This window comes from Triturus cristatus, chromosome 4_2 (genome assembly GCF_964204655.1).
Source record: "Triturus cristatus chromosome 4_2, aTriCri1.1, whole genome shotgun sequence".
In the NCBI taxonomy this organism is placed as follows: domain Eukaryota; kingdom Metazoa; phylum Chordata; class Amphibia; order Caudata; family Salamandridae; genus Triturus; species Triturus cristatus.
The window spans coordinates 266,087,287-266,111,441 of record NC_140586.1 but is presented as its reverse complement, the minus strand read 5'-3'; the positions used below and the strand labels follow the sequence as shown (position 1 = coordinate 266,111,441).

General features: G+C 43.5%; 1 protein-coding gene across 1 annotated transcript in view; it reads right to left on the bottom strand.

Moving 5' to 3' along the window:
- The window catches only part of GCLM (glutamate-cysteine ligase modifier subunit), a 111,948-nt gene that overhangs the window by 16,826 nt on the left and 70,967 nt on the right, over positions 1-24,155 (bottom strand). The window contains exon 5 of the mRNA XM_085601482.1: positions 16,336-16,538. Within this exon, the coding sequence (XP_085457608.1) occupies positions 16,336-16,538 (203 nt within the window). The remainder of the gene's footprint in view (positions 1-16,335; positions 16,539-24,155) is intronic.

Here is a 24,155-nt window from a genome sequence, read left to right as displayed (position 1 = left end):
GCCACCTGTTTCTACCTATGGCACCAAGAATTAAAATATATATATATCCTTTAATGTAAGATAGGGGAGGAAAATAGATACCCATTTACTGGTTGAATGGCACAATGTGAAATGAAAAAACCTAGGATTTTTCCAGGCTTAACCAAATTGTGTGTGCCTAGAGTTATTTCAATTAACCAAGCTTCCTTTACCTCATCTGATTTGAGAGCACTTTTAAATATGTAAGTTCAGGGTGTGTGCTATACGACCACCTTTTTGTTGTGTCTAATTTAATTACAATATAAGGTTGCTCCATGTAAGAATTAAGGATATTTGTTGGGTGAGCATGACAAATGACTTGCCTCCTAAATCGCAAATGGCATTGCTGTCATGGCCGGAGATGAGTGGGACATGAATATTTTTAAGTTAAAAAAAAAAACACTGCCCCTTTTAATAAATGCCTCTCAATGCAGTCATATAATCTCATGTTCTAATTTGAAATGCCTCTGCATGTTACAGGTATTTTTGAAGAGCCTTTTCATATTTTTATAAGGTGTTTGTTGCACAGTTTATATACCCAACATTTTCTGGGCTTGGCTTGTACATGGACTATTTAGAGCCCAGCCAGACTCTCGGCTAGCCTCTGGCTTGGCTCCCCCTGTTCATTTATTGGCTCACCTCTATATGTATGTATCTAGATATGTGTATTTCTTGTTATAAATATGTATCTATATATTTTCTTCCTCCAACTGTAATAAAAAAAAACTTGACTCTATCCAATGCATTACTCTATATTTTACCCTATCCTTTCCACAATATATCCTCTACCTCCACTCTGACTCATCCCAACCCTCATTCTGCTACTGCAATCTCTAAAATAACCCTTTCTAGACTCTTCCCTCCTCTATCCCTCCTTGGATCATCCCATACCTCAATTGTATACTATGATCTCTGAAAAAACCCTTCTAAATTCTTCCCTCGCATATCCCACCTTTGACTCATGTCAAAACTCATTTTACTACTATGATCTCCCTAATTAATTCTAGAGATTCTTCCCTTCTCCATCTCTCCTTATACTCATCCAAAACCTCACCTTACTACAATGCTCTCCCAATATATACTTACTAGACTCTTCCCTCTTTTATCCCCCCATTATCCTTTTCAATTCAACTAACAGACTTGCATGTCCACCGCTCAAATTAACTCAAATGTCACTATACTAATCCACCACTAATCCTTTTTGGGTTCCGGAGTAGCGTGCTACTCCCCAAAAAGCGATTTGATGCCTCATCAGGGGTTTCAAGAGCTATATAATTACAATTAAATAGGACCCCACATTATGCTTGACCTTACAGCTTTTAGGAAGTTCGACAAATTACAATTAAAATATACATTCAAAGCCATACAACAAATTGTATCTGTTTATCCATACGAAGGCAACAAACACCCTGTCATTTTAATTGTTGTTTGATGGAAACTTCTCCTGTCTTTTTTTGTTGTGGAAGTGTTTCTGGCATCCCTGATTTTGTCCTGGAATGGGCATATTTTACCCCTGCCGTTACTTTACAAATGTCTAAAGCCCTTTTTGCCCAATGGACGTTGTACGCCTGCAATCAATGCACCTAAACTTCAAGACTGACAGTGCTACACATTACGCTCTACATGCTGCTGCCCACCTTATCTGAACACCAAATTCAAAGTCTCAGGCTGCACTGGAGAAAGGAGCTTTATTACGCTTCTGGAAGATTCTGTAAAATCAAATCCTCAGATTGGTCGTTTTCTGGCACGGTTGTCTAGACTTATGAATTGCTTTCCTCTATTTTGCTTACTGAGGCACGGTTGTCTCTTTTGAAGCTCTGGTTGACTTCCTTTTTTTGGGTCCGTTGCCTTCACACTGATATTTTACTTTAACAGTTTTGTATTTATCATGCGAGTGTGTAACCCGGCTTCCATGCGTTTGTTTTTAATTATCAGTTGTGTATAAAAAAATTGAATCTGCGCTTGGAAGCTGGCCTGCTTTTTAGGTCTCGGCTCGAAGGCTGCGCTTGCGCAGTCTCGGTCCGAGTTTTAATGTTTTGGAGTGTTTTGGAGAAGAGGGGCTTGAACCCGCCCCTCTTCTCTCCTCTTCTCCATTGGCTGGCCTCTTGAATGCTGGCCAGCCATTGGAGAAGAGGATTGTCTCTCCGAACAGGCTCTGTCCTTTTCGGATTCGGGGGCGTGTTTTTTGCAAGTTCCAGAAAGAATGGTACAGACATTAGAGTAACTTCTAACATGAGTGATGGGGCTAAATCAGAAACATTGAAAACAATTTGGATAAATCTGAATAATCATAGTGTGTGAAAAAGACTGATTTGCCAACATACTAGTGTTTAGTGGGTTTCCTTAAACATGAAATTGATTTGAGCAGTTGTCTTGGAAATTGAATCCCACCCCGGTTTGATTTTCAGATGTAGTGTAATGTTTTTACTGAACAGGAAGCAGTTATTTCAAGAAAGCAAACACCTCTGCATAGTATTGTATGTTTCAAGTACCTCCCCATATTCCATCCTACCTCTCTCCCTCTTAACCCCTTAAACTGCTATTACAATTTTAACATTTACAACCCTAGTGGTTTCTGTCCTCTCACAAGCCATGCTCTCCCTTCAGCTTCCCCAATCGGACAGGCACACAGCTAAATATAATTGCTAGAGGAAGGCTCATGAAAGGCACAACTGTTGCCACTGTGCAGTAGCCTGGTGATCCACTGCCTACATGGAGTTCTCTCTGATCGGCCGTAGTAAGTTTTGAACTGTATACCATGACTTGTACTCTGTCACCCCCTGATTCTTCTCAGTGCCACTTCAAACCATAGCATTTTTCCCAGGCCATGACAATTACGTGCTTGCCTCTCCCGATCACTCCTGCCACCCATCATTTCTCTTTTTCCTTTCTTCCCAACCTGCTGGTCAGATAGCTAAAACAGGTTACCAATAAAGCAATGTTGTTCTTCCCAGTAAGATAATAATGTCTTGGGACATACCCACTCTATCCAAACATCTCCTTTATTTTCTTTTCCTTATGTGCTCTTTTATCATTCTCCCGCTTTTCTATCTCCTACCCCTTCAGCACTTTCAGGAGACCCTAAGGGGGCTTCAACAGCTATACAAATATGCAACATAACTTCCTATGCTGAAAACATGCTATTTAATCTGCGGATCAATGACCCATGGATGAATGTAATAACATCATATCAAGGGATTGCAACATTTCTGACTGACTGAGATAGTGTGCTGAATTTGAACAAGGACAAAATGGAGGTTATTATTTTGGGTCCTAAAGTACTTATTCCCTTACTCTGTCCGCAACTGGCAACTAAACTGGGAGTTCCAGTCGAACGTTAGAAAACTGTTAAAGGGTTTTGTTTGGAACTCAGACCCGAATCAGATCCCTGTGTCACCACTAAAGAGCACTTCACTTTCAACTTGAGAGCATGCGTGGGGTACAGGGTGGAAATGTGATAGAGACCAGTATCGATTAGGGCAACATACGTTTAAGAGGTCTCAAATACAAAAGCTATAGCCAGTTCAAACCCCTGTCGTATGACTGAGCTTTGCACTGAAAGAGGGTCCTAACAAATTAAAGCATAGGAAGTCCATCAGTAGACTATATGGTACACAGTCAAAGTGTTAAAGAAAGTCAAAGTCCAAATGCAGTAGGGCTCAGAGTGAGCAAGAAGACTGGAGCAGAAACATACAAGTGATAGCAGATGGTAAGTTCTCTATGACCAGCACAAGTTCCTCACTGTGGGCAAGGAGTTGAACTAGATGAAAGAAGATGTAAAAGAACAGGAAGTCACTGCAGTCTGAGATGCATAAGGCCGCCCATGGGACAAACTCCAGCACAATCCATGGAACCAGCAGCATGCAACCACACACAGACCAGAAGTGGTGGAAACAAACTGCAGGAGGACGACGATGAAATAAAGATGATCCAAATATGTTGCCAGCGATCAGTGTGACACAGGCACCCCACAAAAACGGATACAGTCTGCAATAACACTGCCCCAGGATCTCCATGTAGGCACTGCGGAATCTGCTGCTGCAACTGGAAAAGCAGATGCTGATGTCACCACAGTAGAGCTGCAATTTGGGATCATGAGTCAAAGTCCTTAGTTGGGTGTTTGGGTGCCATCTCTACATGGCATACCACCACCACACCCTGATTCAGGGCAAAACAAGATCTCCAGCAGGATATCGGTAACAACATGATTGGATAGTGTAGAAATAGCAAAAGCTAGGTCCGCCCTCTAACTGTATGTCCGAACAAAAGAAATCTTCAAAACACTAAATCGCTGCAGGTTAAAAGGACTGAGGAGCACTGTTGGCCTGGCCAGTTAAGCACTCAGGCTGCTGAATGGACCAGCTAAAAAGGGCGAGTGTTGGACATTTGTTGGGTTCTGTGGGCTGCGATGGGACCAAATATCCGGCTCCCACACTGGCTCTTTCCAGCCACCCCATCTAGCAGTGCCGGAGGGCCCAATAGGCCAGTCCAGTACTGTAGAGGCACAGCAAGGCCAATCACTGCTATCAGCAGTCTACCCTGCAGTGATGCAGTAGCCAACAAACCCCTCCTCTTCCTGCCATCATTCCTCCTCCATCCATAGCAACTTATAATACACATACCCAAAAGCTGCAATTGTAAAATTGCCTCATCTATTTCCAAAAATGTTACATGTATTCAAGACTTAACCATAATGTGTGTGTTGAAAGAACAAACTCACTTGTTGTCATTGTTCAAAAGATATGAAACATGCAGTACTCCAGAAAACCATTACTATTGTAAGTTCTGTAAATTAAGCTAAACATATGTATATTTATACAATACCAACACATCATGAATTTTAGAGACTGCAACTAAAAATTTACAAAACGAATGGACAATGAAATAAGTGCATTCATGCAAAAACACAATGGGGCCCACTCGCACAAATAAATGTGGTCGTAAATGTACGTTTATGATCAAATTTACCTTCATTATGCCTCTCAAGATTTCTCAAAGGAATTACTGGTAGCCATAGACCCTTTTATGGGTGCGAAGAGTTCCGCCAGGAGTGTGGAGATCTCTGCACATATGAATCACTCTCACAGGGTGTCATCCAGATTGTTCCTTGGCTTTCCAAGGTATGACTTGGCTTGGGTGTTTGTGAATGGCCAACAAGTATGTTTGTGCAAATCAAAAAATCTGGCATTTCAATACACTTCCCGGAAAGGTTTATTTTTTAATCCATTCAAGGGCCGACATGAATCCCTTCTCAGCTGGGAAGGAAAAGGGATCACCTTCAAAACTGGTGGCAGTGCAGGGAAAGAGGTTTGGCAAAATATTCCCCATGGAGAAAAAAAAATGCATTTGCACAGGAGATTCCATCCCCTTGTGTAGATTTCTCTACGGTGGAGATCTCCATACACAGGGAATGGGATCGAAATAAGTAAATCAGATGGTTTCCCAAGGGTTCTACAACGAACTGTTCCACAGATGCAGATTTCCATGTGGATTACGTTTGGAATCCATGAATCCCAGAATGTAGTAAATCTACACTTGGACGCAGAAGTTAATCTTCAAGTGTAGATTAACTACTTGCTTTGTGAATTGTCCCCAGTATTGCATGCACATGCACTTTTCTAGAGACCGTGGACTGGATATTTATCCAGACTGGACAACACAGTGCAGTGCGCTACATTTGTGTAATAAGTGTACTGGTTCACTGTCATTCAGGTAACAATCTTTTCAAGAGGCATCAAAAGCCATATTGATTATAGTCTCCAACTCAAAAATATATATTGCAAGCATAGTGAAAAAAAACAGTTGAATACACAACACAATTACAGAAAAAACCTTTAATGAATTATGACTGGTCACTATTCCTCCACAATACAGCCATGCATTATTCCAGCATAGTGATGTGATCTTTTTTCTCAATAAAAGCACATTAAATTATTTTTTGGGGCACTTTTGAGACTTTTTGAAGCCTTTTATTCTAGTGCTTCTGGAACGTTGACAACTACATCATTTTATATTTTTATGGTTATAATACTTTTTTTATTTACTATAGCAGATTGTGCAGTGTGGTTAGCACTGTAAAGTGTTGTCTTCAACTCAGAGATAACCTTTCATGCCTCTATGACTGATAAAATTAATACAATCACCCTCCTGGAATTCAAAATTCCTGAAGGGTATACATAGATGTCTGCATAAAGCTCAACACGGAGGCATAGAACTTTCACATAAAGCTGCATATTATGTGCATTAAATAGAATAACGTATAGTTTCTTACCGGTCGGTGTAGTTTTGCAGCTTGAAGACTTTCTGGATTCACTATGCTGTGCATTATTCTGCCATCTAGTGGTTGGGTCCGGAATTGTAGTATTTCTTCTCTCTCTTTTTTTCCCCTTGGCCCAGGTGGGCGTCGACATACCACCATTTGGTGTCCTCCGGAAGCTCCCACCTTTGGTCGCCATCTTCGGATTCTTTTTTCTTGTCTTGTGTTACTTTGCTCTCATCTAACCTTGTAAAGTCTTTCTTCATCTTGTGCTCCCTTTATCCTCCTGTCCATCTTTCTGGCAGAGGAGGGTGGGTTCGCTAGTGAATCCAGAAAGTCTCCAAGCTGCAAAACTACACGACAGGTAAGAAACTATACGTTTTGCAGCGTGAATCTTTCTGGATTCACTATGCTGTGCATAGACTTTGTAGCGGTTTGTCCTTATAGTAGAGGTTGGGTGGAAGATGAGCATTGGTTGCTGAAAATGTGTTGCAAGACCTTCTGTCCCACTTGTGCTTCTTTGTTCATTTGGATATCCACACAGTAGTGCTTAGTGAACGTGTGCACTGAAGACCATGTAGCCGCTTGGCAAATGTCTTGAATTGGTGTGTTGGCTAGAAACGCAATTGTTGCTCCTTTCTTCCTTGAGTGAGCATGAGCTGCTCCTTGTAATGGTTGAGCTGCCTGTTTGTGGCAAAGCAGTATGGTTTGTGCAATCCACCGTGCAATGGTATTTTTGGTAACTGGTCATCCCAAAAAACTGCTGGCAAAGGATACAAAGAATTGCTTTGTTTTCCTGCACTCTTTTGTCCTTTCCATATAGTGCATCACTGCCCTCCTGGCGTCCAGTGTGTGTAAGGCCCTCTCTGTGCTTGTGGAAGGTTTTTGGAAAAAACTCGGTATTTGAATTGTCTGATTGATGTGGAACTTAGACACCACCTTTGGCATGAAATGTGGGTCCATTCTCATGACAATCCAATCACTTTGTATTTGCAGGTAGGGTTCTTGGAGTGTTAGCACTTGCAATTCACTTACTCGTCGCAGTGATGTGATAGCTACTAGGAAGGCTGTCTTTAGCGTGAGCATATGCAGTGTAGCTTTGTGAATAGGGTCAAATGGTGCCTTCATCAGTTGTGTTAGCACTACATTGAGGTTCCATGCTGGTGCTGGCATTCTGCTTGGAGGTGCGATCCTTTTTCCTCCTTCTAGGAATCTTTTTACCACCTGTGAGGTGAAGAAACATTTCCCCGTTTCTCCTCTTGTGTAAGCCACAATTGTCGCTAAGTGGACCCTTAGGGATGTGTAGCTTAGTTTATTCTGCAGTAGATGTGTTAAGTATCTTAGTACTGTTGATTCCTTAGTAATCCTAGTTTGCAGTTTCTCCCTAATGCACCATTCGGTGAATCTTTTCCACTTCGATACGTAGCACGTTCTTGTGGTAGGTCTCCTTGCCTCTCTGAGTACCGCCATCGTGCTTGCCGGCAGTTTGAGGTGTGCGAGCTCTAGGTCCTCAGGAGCCATGCAGCTAGGCTGAGGCTTTCTGGCTCTGGGTGTAGTACTCTTCTGTTTTCCATCGTTAGCAAGTCCTTCCTGGCGGGGAACCTGTGTGCGTGCTTTTGTGACATCTCCATGATTTGTGAGAACCAGGTTTGTCTGGCCCACTGGGGTGCTATCAGGATGAGCGTCATGTTGCTGAACCTGCATTTGTTCAGTACCCTGTGTAGCAGCGGTATCGGTGGAAAAGCATAGGCAAATGTCCCTGACCAGCTTATCCATAGCGCATTCCCCAGGGACTGTTTGCACGGTAACCTGGATGCGAAGTTTTGGCATTTTGCATTTTGGTGTGTTGCAAATAGGTCTATTTGCGGAGTTCCCCAGTTGTGGAACACCTTCTGGATTTCTTGTTGGTTGATCTCTCATTCGTGGGATGCGGACGTCTGTCTGCTGAACCAGTCTGCTTCTACATTGTCCTTCCCTGGTAGATGTATTGCTAACAGGTCCATTTGTCTGGGGATTGCCAATCTCCATACTTCCTGCGCTAGCAGGGAAAGTGTCACTGATTGTGTCCCTCCTTGCTTGTTGATGTAGAACATGGTAGTTGTATTGTCTGTTTGTATCAGTACTCTGTGTCTGTACAGCAGTTTCTGAAAGGCTTTTAAGGCTAGGAACACTGTCTTGAGTTCTAGGTAGTTGATGTGCCTTATTGCATCCTGATGTCCCCACAACCCCCTTACTTTGAGGTTGTTTGGGTGTGCTCCCTACCCCCTCTGGGAGGAGTCTGTTGTAATGGTTACTGTTGGAGTTGGTTGTGTGAAAGATCTCCCCTGTGCTAAGTTCTTCTTGTTCCACCACGCTATTTCTTGCTGTACTGCCTGCGTGACAACCACTAGATCCTTCCATCTCCCTGTCGCTTGTGACCATTGCTGCTGGATCCATTCTTGGAATGGTCTCATGTGTAGGCGGATATTTGGTACCAAATGTATGCATGATGCCATCATTCCCATCAGTTTGCTCACTGTCCTCACTGTCAGAGCTTGCCCCTTGCAGTAAAGACGCGTCTCTTTGCATATTGCCAGAGTCCTCTTTGCACATGCAATCACCGTGCTTTGTATGGTGTTGATCTCTGCTCCTAAGAATATCTTCACTTGTTGTGGTTCGATTGACGTTTTCTCCCAATGGATTGAAAACCCCAGTTGGGCAAGCGTCTGTATCACTATCTCTATGTGCCTCTTGCACTTGTGATATGAGTTTGCTTTTACCAGCCAGTCGTCGAGGTACGGGTATACATGTATCCCCTTCCTCCTTAAGTGTGCTGCTACTGCTGCCAGACATTTTGTGACGACCCTTGGTGCTGATCTTAGTCCAAAAGCCAGTACTGTGAACTGGTAGTGAGTTTTGTTGATCATAAACCTGAGGAGGTGTTTGTGTTTGCTGTTGATGGGATGTGCAAGTAGGCTTCCTTTAATTCGATAGTTGCCATGTTATCTCCCTTTTGTAGTTGAGGTATGACCTCTTGGAGTGAGATCATCTTGAACCTTTGAGTCTTTATGAACCTGTTTAAGAATCTTAGGTCTAGAATTGGACGTAATGTTCCGTCTACCTTTGGTATGAGGAAGTAGGTGGAGTATACCCCTTGTTCCATTGTTTGTGTGGTACCATTTCTATGGCTCTTTTCTTTAGCAGTTCTCTTGCTTCCTGCATCAAGTGTGCACGCTCCTTTGTTGAGCGTACTCTGACCCTTGGCTTTCTGTTTGCCGGTGGTTTTTCTAGATCTATACAGTACCCGTATTGTATGAGGTTCAATATCCATTTGTCTGATGTTATTTCCCTCCACTCCTGGAGGAAGTGTTTTAATCTGCCTCCTACTGGTGTTGTGTGTTGGAGGAACCGTTGAAGGTCTTGATTTGTTGTTGGCCCTTGACTCTTTCTGCACCCCCTGAGGTCTTGGCCAGGTGTGCGTTGTTTTTGCTGGTGAGTCACTTTGATGAGGGAGGCTGACTCCTCCTCTGGCCGTTACCCCTTCCTCGGCTGCGCCCTCGAAAGGATTGTCCTCGGGGCGGATACTGCCAGTTCTGCTGTTGCTGTCCCTGGTTACCTCCTTGATAACCTTGTTGGGAAGTTTGGTGTGGTGCCACAGGTTGGGAGTTTTGTCCATCACCACGCCCAGGGAGCCCCCTGTATGCGCATTCTCCTTTGAAACGTCAAATTCTTCGATGTTCTCTCTTCTGTCGTCAACCTTCGTCCTTACTTCATCTCCGGTGTCTTCCCCGGTGATATTTTCTAAAGTTTTCTTCTATTTTCGTTGATTCTTCTCTCCAAAGTATTTGGAGCCCCTTCACTGTTGATCCAGACCCAACGGCGGAAAAAAGAATCTGAAGATGGCGTCCAAAGGTGGGAGCTTCCGGAGGAAGCGTGTCGACGTCACGAAGAACACCAAATGGTGGTATGTCGACGCCAACCTGGGCCACGAAAAACTAAAAAGAGAAGAAATTCTACAGTTCCGGACCCAATCACTAGCTGGCGGAATAATGCACAGCATAGTGAATCCAGAAAGAGTCACGCTGCAAAACTGATAGAATTTTTTTAAGCTGATGTCAAATGCAATCTTTCTTTTGTTACCTTATTCTTAAGTTGTCTGGCATCCTGTGGAATTACTACGAACACACAAAGGCTTCGAGCCAGCCTATTGCTTACCATTGGTAGGCTTTCCTGTCACTCGCATATGCTTGCTTTTTTGATGGATTACCTTGTCCAATCTTGTGTCCGTCCCGCCAGGATAACATTGCCAATCGAGTCCTTCAGCTGCTCACTTTTAGGGACCTGCTTTTTTTTCTCTTAAGCACTCCATGAGAGTCAATGTGGTTTCAAGCATTCTCCGGAGTGTGAATTTCTTCTCCTCGCCACACTCTGTTCTGTCTTTAACCCATGTACTTCTCCCTGCTCACTGCTTGTTGCTCTCTAACGGATTGCTTCTTCTCCCGGTATCATCAGTCTGTAGCCTCCCTGACCTGCATCCTTCTTCTCTCTTACCTGCTGTTTGTCCTTCTGACTTTCGTACTTCCCCCAGTGCTTGCTTGCCCATGTGCTTTACCCCCAGCTGCTCCACATTGCTCTCTTGACTGTTGCCTTTCCTCCCCAACCCCTCCCTCTGTGTTGCTTTCCCCATCTACACCCTTCTCTCGCCCTGTTGCTCCTTCTCCCAACTCTCACCCTCTGTGTTGCTTCTGTCCCCCCGACATTGCTACACTCCTGACCTCCCCTCCTGCTGTGGTACTTCCTCCCCACTCCAGCCCACTGTTTTGCTTTCTTCCCCCACCCCAGCTCTTCTTGTTACTCACCCCCACCAGCGCTTCAATTTAAAAACAAAAACACACACTTGTCATTTTCTAGATGCATACATTAGTGGTGTGGAAGGCAACAAAATGTATCATAGTGCCTTTTTGTAAATGTATTTCCTTTAGTAATGCTTCACAGCATGGGGGAAGTATGTGCAGCATGGCTAGAGACTATTGCCATTTGCTCAAGATGAGACCTATTGGCTTTGCCAATAGAGGTGGAAAGGCTACTGAAAGGTCAAGTTAAATGCCTGGCTCCGGTTCAGCTCGAGGTCCTCTTGGGCCCTCGGGCTCAAAACGAGCCAAGCTATAATGTGGCTTCTGCCTGCCACCTGTTTCTACCTATGGCACCAAGAATTAAAATATATATATATCCTTTAATGTAAGATAGGGGAGGAAAATAGATACCCATTTACTGGTTGAATGGCACAATGTGAAATGAAAAAACCTAGGATTTTTCCAGGCTTAACCAAATTGTGTGTGCCTAGAGTTATTTCAATTAACCAAGCTTCCTTTACCTCATCTGATTTGAGAGCACTTTTAAATATGTAAGTTCAGGGTGTGTGCTATACGACCACCTTTTTGTTGTGTCTAATTTAATTACAATATAAGGTTGCTCCATGTAAGAATTAAGGATATTTGTTGGGTGAGCATGACAAATGACTTGCCTCCTAAATCGCAAATGGCATTGCTGTCATGGCCGGAGATGAGTGGGACATGAACATTTTTAAGTTAAAAAAAAAAACACTGCCCCTTTTAATAAATGCCTCTCAATGCAGTCATATAATCTCATGTTCTAATTTGAAATGCCTCTGCATGTTACAGGTATTTTTGAAGAGCCTTTTCATATTTTTATAAGGTGTTTGTTGCACAGTTTATATACCCAACATTTTCTGGGCTTGGCTTGTACATGGACTATTTAGAGCCCAGCCAGACTCTCGGCTAGCCTCTGGCTTGGCTCCCCCTGTTCATTTATTGGCTCACCTCTATATGTATGTATCTAGATATGTGTATTTCTTGTTATAAATATGTATCTATATATTTTCTTCCTCCAACTGTAATAAAAAAAAACTTGACTCTATCCAATGCATTACTCTATATTTTACCCTATCCTTTCCACAATATATCCTCTACCTCCACTCTGACTCATCCCAACCCTCATTCTGCTACTGCAATCTCTAAAATAACCCTTTCTAGACTCTTCCCTCCTCTATCCCTCCTTGGATCATCCCATACCTCAATTGTATACTATGATCTCTGAAAAAACCCTTCTAAATTCTTCCCTCGCATATCCCACCTTTGACTCATGTCAAAACTCATTTTACTACTATGATCTCCCTAATTAATTCTAGAGATTCTTCCCTTCTCCATCTCTCCTTATACTCATCCAAAACCTCACCTTACTACAATGCTCTCCCAATATATACTTACTAGACTCTTCCCTCTTTTATCCCCCCATTATCCTTTTCAATTCAACTAACAGACTTGCATGTCCACCGCTCAAATTAACTCAAATGTCACTATACTAATCCACCACTAATCCTTTTTGGGTTCCGGAGTAGCGTGCTACTCCCCAAAAAGCGATTTGATGCCTCATCAGGGGTTTCAAGAGCTATATAATTACAATTAAATAGGACCCCACATTATGCTTGACCTTACAGCTTTTAGGAAGTTCGACAAATTACAATTAAAATATACATTCAAAGCCATACAACAAATTGTATCTGTTTATCCATACGAAGGCAACAAACACCCTGTCATTTTAATTGTTGTTTGATGGAAACTTCTCCTGTCTTTTTTTGTTGTGGAAGTGTTTCTGGCATCCCTGATTTTGTCCTGGAATGGGCATATTTTACCCCTGCCGTTACTTTACAAATGTCTAAAGCCCTTTTTGCCCAATGGACGTTGTACGCCTGCAATCAATGCACCTAAACTTCAAGACTGACAGTGCTACACATTACGCTCTACATGCTGCTGCCCACCTTATCTGAACACCAAATTCAAAGTCTCAGGCTGCACTGGAGAAAGGAGCTTTATTACGCTTCTGGAAGATTCTGTAAAATCAAATCCTCAGATTGGTCGTTTTCTGGCACGGTTGTCTAGACTTATGAATTGCTTTCCTCTATCCTGCTTACTGAGGCACGGTTGTCTCTTTTGAAGCTCTGGTTGACTTCCTTTTTTTGGGTCCGTTGCCTTCACACTGATATTTTACTTTAACAGTTTTGTATTTATCATGCGAGTGTGTAACCCGGCTTCCATGCGTTTGTTTTTAATTATCAGTTGTGTATAAAAAAATTGAATCTGCGCTTGGAAGCTGGCCTGCTTTTTAGGTCTCGGCTCGAAGGCTGCGCTTGCGCAGTCTCGGTCCGAGATTTAATGTTTTGGAGTGTTTTGGAGAAGAGGGGCTTGAACCCGCCCCTCTTCTCTCCTCTTCTCCATTGGCTGGCCTCTTGAATGCTGGCCAGCCATTGGAGAAGAGGATTGTCTCTCCGAACAGGCTCTGTCCTTTTCGGATTCGGGGGCGTGTTTTTCGCAAGTTCTCAGGGCGTGTTTAACACGCCCACGAATCCGAAAACACGCCCCCGAATCCGAAAATGCCGCTGCCTTTCTACGAGGCATTCCTGCTTTCACCTCGGAGAAAGGCAGTGGTGTGCTTGTTCTTTGTGGATACAAGGGTGACTCTCCGGTTCCACAGGTCGAAATGGAGAGGCAGGGCAAACGCATTATTCATTGTGAATAAATAAACTAATCCGCTGTGCCATTAAGACTGTTAGCATCGGAGACTAATTCACGCAAACACCGTACAGCGAACAGTTTACCTACGATTGCCATTTTGTGCCTCCGCGTCATTACCATGAAGAATGTGTTTGTGCTGGGTCATGTTAATAAAACATGAAAGTGAAACTCATTTCGGCCGCGAACATAAAAGCTGTCTGAGTGTGTATAAAAAGTATGGGCCTTTCATCCTTGATACAGTGGACACGGGGTCGGCGATGTGGTTTAAAATGCATGTTAAGTCAGGACGGAGGCTTCAGATTATTGCTTCTCTTTCTTTTACTTGATTAAACTCTTTTACTTAATTAAACACAGCAGCCAATCAACATAAACAGAAAACGTAACTACATTTCCCATGAGTTTTCGTGACCCTCGTATTACTCCACCAATCGTGATCCATCTGACCATGTAAGACATCATGTGACTGTTGTGTGCGCGCGAGGGTAGGGTATTTTATCTTTTTCTTTCCATATTTATATAGCGCGAACTCGACCCGAAGGTATTGGAGTGCTTTACATAGCACCGTATTTACAGTACACATTCAGGCACGAAGAGATTAAGGGCCATATGTAGAAAGCAAAATTGTGATCGCAAACGCCGAAATTCGCCGAATTTCGGCGTTTGCGATCGCAATTTTGCTAAGTGGGATGTAGGAAGGCAAATCTGCATGCAAAATATGGAATCGCAAAATTTGCGATTCCTTATTTTGCAAATTCATTTAAGGAATCCCAAATAGCGATTCCTTAAATGCAATGTAGAAAGCACCCAAGTTGTGCTATTTTGGCTTAAGGAATCGCAAATTACCACCAACTTCAGGTTGATGGTAATTTGCGATTTCTTTCAATAATGCAGTTTTTTGCATTATTCAAAGTGCCATGTGGCGCACATACATGCCCTTGGGGCATGTATGTGCGCCACATGTGCACCCATGCTCATTACAGGGGTGCAAAAGGGTGTCATGTTGACACCCTTGCACCCTTGAAATTGCATTCGCAAATTGAGAATGTCTTCCTATTCATTCCTATGGGCCTTTTAGCCCATAGGAATGAATGGCAAGGTATTCCTTATTTGCGATTCTCAATTAGAGAATCGCAAATAAGGAATAGGTGGGATTCGCAAACAAAATTGCTAATCCTACCTACATAGCGTTTTGCTATTCTCTAATTGCGATTCCCTAAAAATTGCAATTAGAGAATCGCAAAACACAGCCTACCTACATATGGCCCTAAGTGATTTGCCCCTTCTCCCTTCCCCCCACTGTCCTCTTGTGGAAGCAGGTCTAAAACTCACGGTTCCTCCCAAAAGCAACGCGAGACGGTTTAACCCCGACAATTAACACGTGGCTTCGTGCTTGGTTACTACCGTGCGTCTGTCATATAAATAACAGGTCAGACCCTGCGTGCAAGCGGTAAGCAGGGTAAATATATCCACCAAATTTGTTAAAGAAAGAGTGCCGGTAACGGAAGCTCTGCTCTGAACCACACACACCTTGGTAGTCTCAAATCCACCTCACGGCTTTTTCATACACATCATAAGAGACTCCTTGCCCCCTTTCCACACTCTTGCAACTTCCTCCTGTCTCCCTTTGTGACATGTTTGCCATTACCCTCTTCGCCCGACTTTCCGATCTGCGTGCTTCTCTTCTATTGCACTCAAATATCTAATGTGAAAAAATAAATCCTGCCCCCCCTCCCCCAACACGACCACAAACTACAATAGGAGGAGCCTGCTCCGCTCAGGACATCCTCGGACAAATGACGATTGTTTGCGGGAGGACAAAGAGAGGCCTTTATCTCTCACCGGGAAGCTGCAATCCCCAGGAAACCCGAGCATGCCCAGGTCTTAAGCCATGGAGCTGGCGCCAGCAAAGAGCCCAAAAGAATGGCGATCAGGTTCCCTAAAGAAAGGTCTCCCTGCCACAGGCACCCAATAGGGTAGTGGTGCTCGGACAGTGAGAGAGGTGAGGCACCTAGGCTGCTGCACAGAGCCTCGGAGGGGAGGCTGGCCGTCTAGCGGGAGCCCGCAGCATGCTCTATGTGAGTGGCTCTGTGTGTGTGGGTGGCTGTGTGTGTGTGGGTGGCTTTGTGTGTGTGGCTCTGTGTGTGGGTGCAAATGCAATAGGCTCGCATTTGAGAGTGATTAAGCTATTGACATTGTAAATAACAATGTCGTTTCTTTAAATGTTTTAAAAACAAAAACAAACAAAAATTATGTCATGAGCAATGCCAATAGCTCTAACTTTAACAATGCGGAGACCATTGCATTGTAAATGCTTGTTTGTAACATGTTACAAATATATTATTAAACAAAGAATTATTAGGAGTTGAATATGAAAACAGAAAACGTTCGTGAGCATAGTAAATATGAAATTCAGTTTCAATAAATGGCTTTCAGCGCGCACACAGCTTTGACTCCTTAAATGTGTGCCTACTGGAGTACCATATGCCTCACCTGTGCCCATTGGTAAAGCTGTTCCAACAACGTTTTATCCAAATCAGAGGTGCCGATGGCAACAACCTTCTTGTTTTGGACGAGGCGCTCAAGCTCCTCCCAGTAAGGCTGTAAGTGTTCCAAGGAAAGATTCGAGTCATCATCGATGGGAGGCGGGGCAATGATCACAGAATCTAACTGGGTAATCCCAAGGGCTGAGCAAGCTAGTCGGGGTGAAAAAAAACACAAGAGCAATGTAAGAAAGAATGCAAAACATCTCCCACAAATCACATGCTTTAAGAGGAGTAGACCAGTTAATTGAAGAAGGAACTTTATTCAAGTTCTTAGGAACAACCCCTAGACACATCCTCTATCAGCAACTGCCAGCTCTCCTCTGCCTGGCATCCTCCAGAACTCTAACACATTCTGGTTGCCTAGGCAGGAATGTAGCATTTTGCTAAGTCACCATATCAGGATATAACATATCTCCTTTCCTTAATAATAATAAATACAATAACAACAACAAAAAAAACAGAAGTTATACAAGCTACAAAAATAAAACAAAATATGCAAAAGGTATAATGAAGAAATAACTGATTACTATAATACAGTAACTCATTACTATAATACAGAATGCATATAATTGGTTAATCTCTTACACCTGGAATCAATAAGTAATGTAATCATTATGCCATCCTGGAACTTTCCTATCCCTTCCATCATCACTGTTTTTCCCCAAATGATCCTTACCAGTTTTCTTTTCCCAGACATGTATGTCCGTATCATTGCAAATGGTGATGATTCGAGTATTCCACACTTTCCCATCACTTAGCCAAACATTGTTGCCAACAACCTTAATTATTTACTTTGGTATTGACCATTTTGATAGACCTTTCCTTTGAGTGCCCACACCATATGTTCTCACCCAATTACCAGCAACAAATGCTGGTTAGTTCCTTTTCAAGTTGTCATTGTGTCTGCGCACATATTTCTCCTGGTATTTTTTGACTCTACACTCTAGACTCTTGTTGCTAACGGTCGTGATTGATCCTTGAGCATCCACCGCGGAACAACCCTAGTTCCAGGTTGTCTGCCTTTGAGAAGTCTGAATGGAGATTCATTGGTAACAGAATGGGGTGTTGTTCGGTAACTCCACAACATTTCCTTCACTGCCTCTTTGCAATGTCCACCACACCCTTCCGATAATTGGATACATTCTTTCAGTACTCTATTAAATCTCTCAACGAAACCATTTTCCCTGGGATTGTAAACAGCGGTAGTGTGGTGACAGATGCCCATTTTGGACAGATACATTTTGAATTCCTCTGCTATGAACTGGGGCCCATTATCCGTGACTAACATATCAGGACACCCTTCCCTATAAAAAATTTGGTCACAAAATTCGATAACATTAGAGGCTTTGATGTCTCCAGTAAATGCTACCTCAGGCCATTTTGAGTGGTAGTCAATCTAAACCAAGGCGTACTTATTTACAATTCCCTTGAAGATTATCAGTACCAGTGCCTAATTCTATCTGTGGGGATTTTTCTCCAACCTCCCTTCCTCGACAAATTAGAGATTGTTGACTGGGTAATACATGTTCAGGGTCAGTATTTTTGAGTCCTAGAAATTCTGTGCTAAGTGACTCTTTTGCTATGGATCGTGACGTAATTAATCTTACTTCTGTCTCAGATTCCAGGCTCTCAGGTATAACCCCTACATTTACATTTGGTAAATGTTTTTTTCTATTAGTTGACACACTGGGATCCCCAGCGAAAACACCCTTGACCGCAGCAGTCGGAGAGAGTCAATCGACCGTTTCCAAACAGCTAAACCTATTGTCAATCGGTATTCCTTCCAGATGTCGATAGGGCGTACTTCTCTATTTTTTTGCCAACCCCCTTCCCACCCGTCTACTACTCTTTCTTGGGAATCTACCATTCCCCAGCTTCGAACAAAGGCTGGTTCGTGGCGGATTCTGGGAGGGTAAAAAAAGGACAGACGCTTAGTTGCTATACCTTCATAGTTATGCTGATTATCCCATGAGCAAATGTAATCGACCGTACCCGGATCATCAAAATTAACCAATATACAATCCCCCACAACAGTTTTTTTGCCTTGCCCTACCCAAGGTACTCTACGCACCATTAAGATTTTGCTCGTCCTGTTGGGGGGCAATGGCCGTCTTAAGTTAAGCCAATGCTGTACCTTGTTCTTCAAAGATCCGATGGGCTCCTCAACACCCTCTTTCAACTCTGGTACCCCGGTCAGGATCACCAGATAAGGAGTTACTTCCGGAGGTCCTTTAGTTATTTTGCGAAGGCATACCACAATGCAGTGTGTAAATGATTGGTCATATGTAGCTGCCCCTGCAAAAAAAAGCATCTGGACTTTTTTTTGCAGTCTGTTTTAGTTTTGGGAGACAGCATGAAGCCTTGGTGCAAAAATTAATAGGCCTAATCCAAGGACTATTATACTTTATTTCAAATAAAAAAAAATGTGTCATACCTTTTTGATTGGACTTGCTAGTTCTCTTGTGCTGTGCTCTACTATCGGGTTCTCACCATCATTCGTTTAAACAAGCAGGTTTTAATGAGTCTTTTATAACCAAATTTGATCTTCTCCATGGCTGACTGGGATTTTGTTTTCTATCGTTCCAATGATAGATCAGCTTTGACCAAGGTGCTCGGTGCAATGGAAATTTTGCAATGTGCTTCGATGTGTTTCTTTCAAGATTGTCCAGCTTTTGTGTTTAACAACTGCAGATTTCAGACTTGTAGGCTGTAATTCTTCTTACCTTAGTTCTGTTCTCGGTTTTGCAGAAGGGTGACATGTTTTACCTTTGGCCGACAGTGATCCTCTTAGCTGGTATTCCAAATTTCTTATTGCTTAATGTCACGATTTTTGACTGCACAAATCCTTTTATAGGATGAACTATGGTCTTCCCTACATGTGTCTATCGCCACCAACTCCCCACCCTGCACTTTTGTGGATGCTCCATATTTTCTTTGCATTGCCTTCTTTGTTAACGATTTTGATACAATTTCAACCTGTCTGTTTTTATAATTTGTAATGAATTTATTCATTTGAGCTTTTATGGTTTGCTTATATGTACCGAATAAAGCTACTGATTGATCACATAAATCATTTTTAATGCATCATATTTACAGTAGGCGGCATATTTCATTTTGTATGATACAGATTATCCCTTTTAAACATGAGAATGCACACAACAGGACTAACGAGTCCGTGGCCACCTGTAAAAAACGTATCCATATTTATATTCACTGAAAAAACCATAGGTTTCACACACGTTATAGTTAGCTGTACATTTCACTCGTAAAAAACCAATGAAATTCCACGTTATAGTTAGATCAGGTAACTATAACTTGCGCGCCCACAATAAACTGCTGATGACGTCACATATTACATCACTCATGACATGGTCAGTGACATCACTCTTCACATCAATGATGACATCTGAAATGACACATTGTGGATTGCGGTCGCGCAAGTTATAGTTACCTGATCTAACTAGAACGTGGAATTTCATTGTTTTTTTACGAGTGAAATGTACAGCTAACTATAACATGTGTGAAACCTATGGTTTTTTAAGTGAATTTGCAAGGTTTTTTAAATACTAATTCCTAACTATAACGTGTGTGAAACCTATGATTTTTTCAGTGAATTTGTACGGTTTTTTAAATGCTAAGTTATGTATTTATTTTTTATTTTTTTTTCTGGTTTTTCACCGTGCGCACACCCTGCGCGCTCGGTGCGCTTCGCGCACCGTGCGCGCGCTGTGGGCACTCGGTGCGCTTCGCGCACCGAGCGCCCACGTTGCGCAGTTCATACCGTGCGCGCCTCGTCTTTTTTTACACAGTAACAACTTTTTTTTTCTCCCTTGCGGGTCCTTCAATTTATTTAATAAATGTGATTGTTATTTCTTTTTTTTTTTTTTTTTGCCGTGCGCGTACGGTAAGCTTACCGTACGCGCACTGCGCGTTTTTTTTTTAAATTATTAAATGTATTTCGTACTTTTGGGTCCTTCGTGGACCCCCTGACAAACGCTAGGGGGTCTGCAACTCTCTTCGTTGCCCCCTTTTCACGTTATCCCCCTTTGTTTTTCAGTGCGAGAGACAGAAAATGGCGGCCGACACTTTCTGATTTCGACCGATTCGAATGTTTACAGTCATGTAACCACCAATCAGAATTGAGCTCGCGCACGGCACCGTACGCGTACGGTAAGCTTACCGTAAGCGCACGGAGCGCGCTTACAGATATATATATTGCTTTAAATGCTTTTTTCTCAGGAACTACTGAACAAATTTACACCAGACCTCCAAAAGGCACTTCCTTGACCTTATGGCTACCTCTCTGCCAAATTTCAAGTAATTCTATTCAGCCGTTCGGGCTGTAGCTGTGTCTAAAGGTCCTATGGAAAAATGCATGGGGAAAACGCGTTTTGGGACCCCACCTTTTTCTCAGCCCCCGCTTGACGAATCACCCCGAGACTTTAAGGGTAGGAGCTGAGCGGAGCGCCCCATTAGTTTTGAAAATTTCGCGAGGATTCGTCAACCGGCGCCAAAGTTATTCAAAATAGAATTTTGAGATTTCCTATGGAAACACGGTCCTAACTATAACTATCTACTGGCGACCGCCAGTAGATAATGATCCTATTGGCAGCCTGGATCGGAGGATTTTAATTTAGAACAAATTCTCAAGTAACCAAGATGCCCTGCTGCAGCTGGTTAAATTCCACTGTGAATGAAGTGATTTAAAAGGATTACCTTGGATTGCAGTTGTCAAGTAGCACTTGTATAGCGCACGCATGGAATATTAACATCCACCACAATTATGGCCACTCCTTAAGAGAGTGAATCCATGGCTTTATACAAGAAGTCACACAGCAGGGGCAGAGAGATCAAACTAATAAACCACACTTCACTGCTTCTAGGACAGCATTCTAAAACTGCTCAGAAATTGAGAGCCAAGAAGAGCGGAGGTAATATCACATACTGTTAACACGGTTGAGAGCCGTATAGAACTTCATGCCATGTCACAGAACCAAGCAGTGCAAACACGAGGAGATGGACAGAGCGCTGAAACTTTTCAGACACTCACAGATCTGGGTTGAATCCATCATCGTTCTTTAGCTCACTTCACCACCCCAGTTCAGACACAGCTACATGAAAATCAGTCTTGAACCTGTGCCTCAAGGGATAGTCCAGCCCAAACTGGCAAGCAATGTCTTCCCTGGACCAGAAACAAGCATCTTGGGACCGGTTTCGGGCTCACAGCCCTCATCAGCCAGGCTAGCTTGAATTAGGTGGCAAAGTGAGCAAGGGATCCACTTCTGGACACATATCTGCCAACTTAGGGCAAACAAAGCAAACACAAGGTGATGATGGACGGACACTCACCCCCAGGTCACAGATCTGGGTTGAATTCATCGCCTTTCCTTAGCTCACTTCGCCACCCCACTTCAGACACAGCCACATGCAAATCATGTGCCTCATGAGAAGGAGTAGTTTATTTTCTGTAACTCCAGTTCTGTAGTAGGGGTATCTCTGTTATAGTCATAATCTAGTGAATAGTCCCGCCCATGTGCGTGGACCCCGGAGCAATAAAAAATAATCTCTAAAGGTGACAAATCATGCAGACCTGCATACACCTTTAAGAGAGAATTTAATTTAAAGACAGATAATGCAGCCTATACCCACAGGCTACACTGTCCAGAACTTCAACTAGAATTCCACCAACATCCACAAACAGCACTGCCTGTCCAGCTTTTCTCCACATAGGACAAAACCCTGCCTCTACCAGCAAAAGCCTCTGGAATGATAGAGAGGAAGGAGTGGACAGACAAGCCCCATAGGCTGCCATTATGTGGCTTAGAACAGAATACTGTGCCTTTAAGAAAACTTTCCAGATTTCCAGAACTTTCCCCAGTATCCCAGAATGCCCAGCAGGTCCCTTTTACTTTCAGTTCTTTTTGAAGGCGTAGCACGCCAGACCTGTAGCATTCTTCATATGAATAATTATCTCTCCACCGGGGAGGAGGGCGGGCGCTTATGACTATAACAGAGATACCCCTACTACAGAACTGGAGTTACAGAAAAGAAACTACTCCTTCTGCAGTAGTGGATCTCTGTGTATAGTCCTAATCTAGTGAATAGAATGGCAAGCCCATCCCCACACAACAACAGCGGTGGAGAACAAACAAGACAAAAACCACTACTGTGCGAACAAATTTCGCAGCGAAGCCTGCCCAACCTGAGCATCTGCCCTGGCATCCGAGTCCAGGCAGTAATGCGCAGCAAAGGTATGGACCGACTTCCAAGTGGCCGCCTTGCAGATTTCCGCAATAGGAACATTACGCAGCAAAGCCGTCGTGGCAGCTTTGCCCCTGGTGGAATGAGCCTTAGGTTTACCCCCTAAGGTCTTATTAGCCTTTTGATAACACAATTGTATGCAGGACACAATCCACCGAGAAATGGACTGCTTAGAGGTCGCAAGACCAGTCCTGACTGATCCATAATTAACAAACAATTGGTCAGACCTACGAATATCCTTGGTCTTATCCAGATAAAATTTCAACACCCTCCGATCATCCAGGGAATGGAGAGACCTTTCCGCTGGTGAAGAGGGATTCTGAAAGAACGTAGGTAAAGTTATGGTCTGGTTGACATGAAAATCAGAGATAACCTTAGGAAGAAATTTAGGGTGAGTACGCATCACAACCTTAGCAGCATGAAATACAGTATAAGGTTCTTGACAACATAATGCCTGAAGTTCACTCACCCTGCGGGCCGATGTAATGGCCACTAGGAACGCCGCCTTCCAGGATAGGTGCTGCAATGAAGCCTTGTGAATGGGTTCAAAAGGCTCCTTCATCAGTCTGGACAGCACCACATTCAAGTCCCAGGAAGGCGAGGGAAGTCTGACGGGAGGAAACACTTTCTTCAAGCCTTCCAAAAAATCCTTGACCACAGGGATCTGAAAGAAGGAAGTCTGTGAAGGGCATTTCCTGTAAGCAGTCAAAGCAGCCAGATGAACCTTAATGGAATGGAAATTAAGGCCAGACTGCGCCAGATGTAAAAGGTACGGAAGGATGACATCTTCCTTACATGTCGTCGGATCAAAGTTCTTGGACTTACACCAGATACAGAACCTCTTCCATTTGTAGGCATAGGATGTCCTAGTGGAAGGTCGTTTAGACTCCTTCAGTATGTCCATACAATCGTCTGGTAGATTCAGATGGCCATATTGCACTATTTCAGGAGCCATGCCGCCAAACTCAAAGACGAGAGGTTGGGGTGCACCATCCGCCCCCGAACTTCGTGAGAAGGTCCGGCCTGCACGGCAACCGCATGTGAGGAAGGAGAGACCGGTGAAGTAGGTCCGTGAACCACCACTGCCTGGGCCATTCCGGGGCGATCAGGATCATCCGTGCCCTGGACTGGGACAGCTTGATGAGCACTGCCGGAATCAGGGGAATGGGTGGAAAAGCGTACAGAAAGCTGTTCGACCAAATCGATCCATAGCGCATTCCCCAGCGTCCCCCGCTGGTAGTACCTGGATGCGAAGTCTCGGCATTTGCTGTTTTCGGCGGTGGCGAACAGATCTACGTCTGGAGTCCCCCACCTTGCGAAGACTTCTTCTAGTACTTCGTCGTTTATGACCCATTCATGGTTTTCCTGAATCAGCCTGCTCAAGGCGTCCGCCTGAGCATTCTGCACCCCTGGCAGATGCGTGGCCGTAATCGTCAGTCCTCGGGCCAGAAGCCAGTGCCAGATCGCCTGCGCCTCCTACGACAGAGTGCGCGATCTCGACCCCCC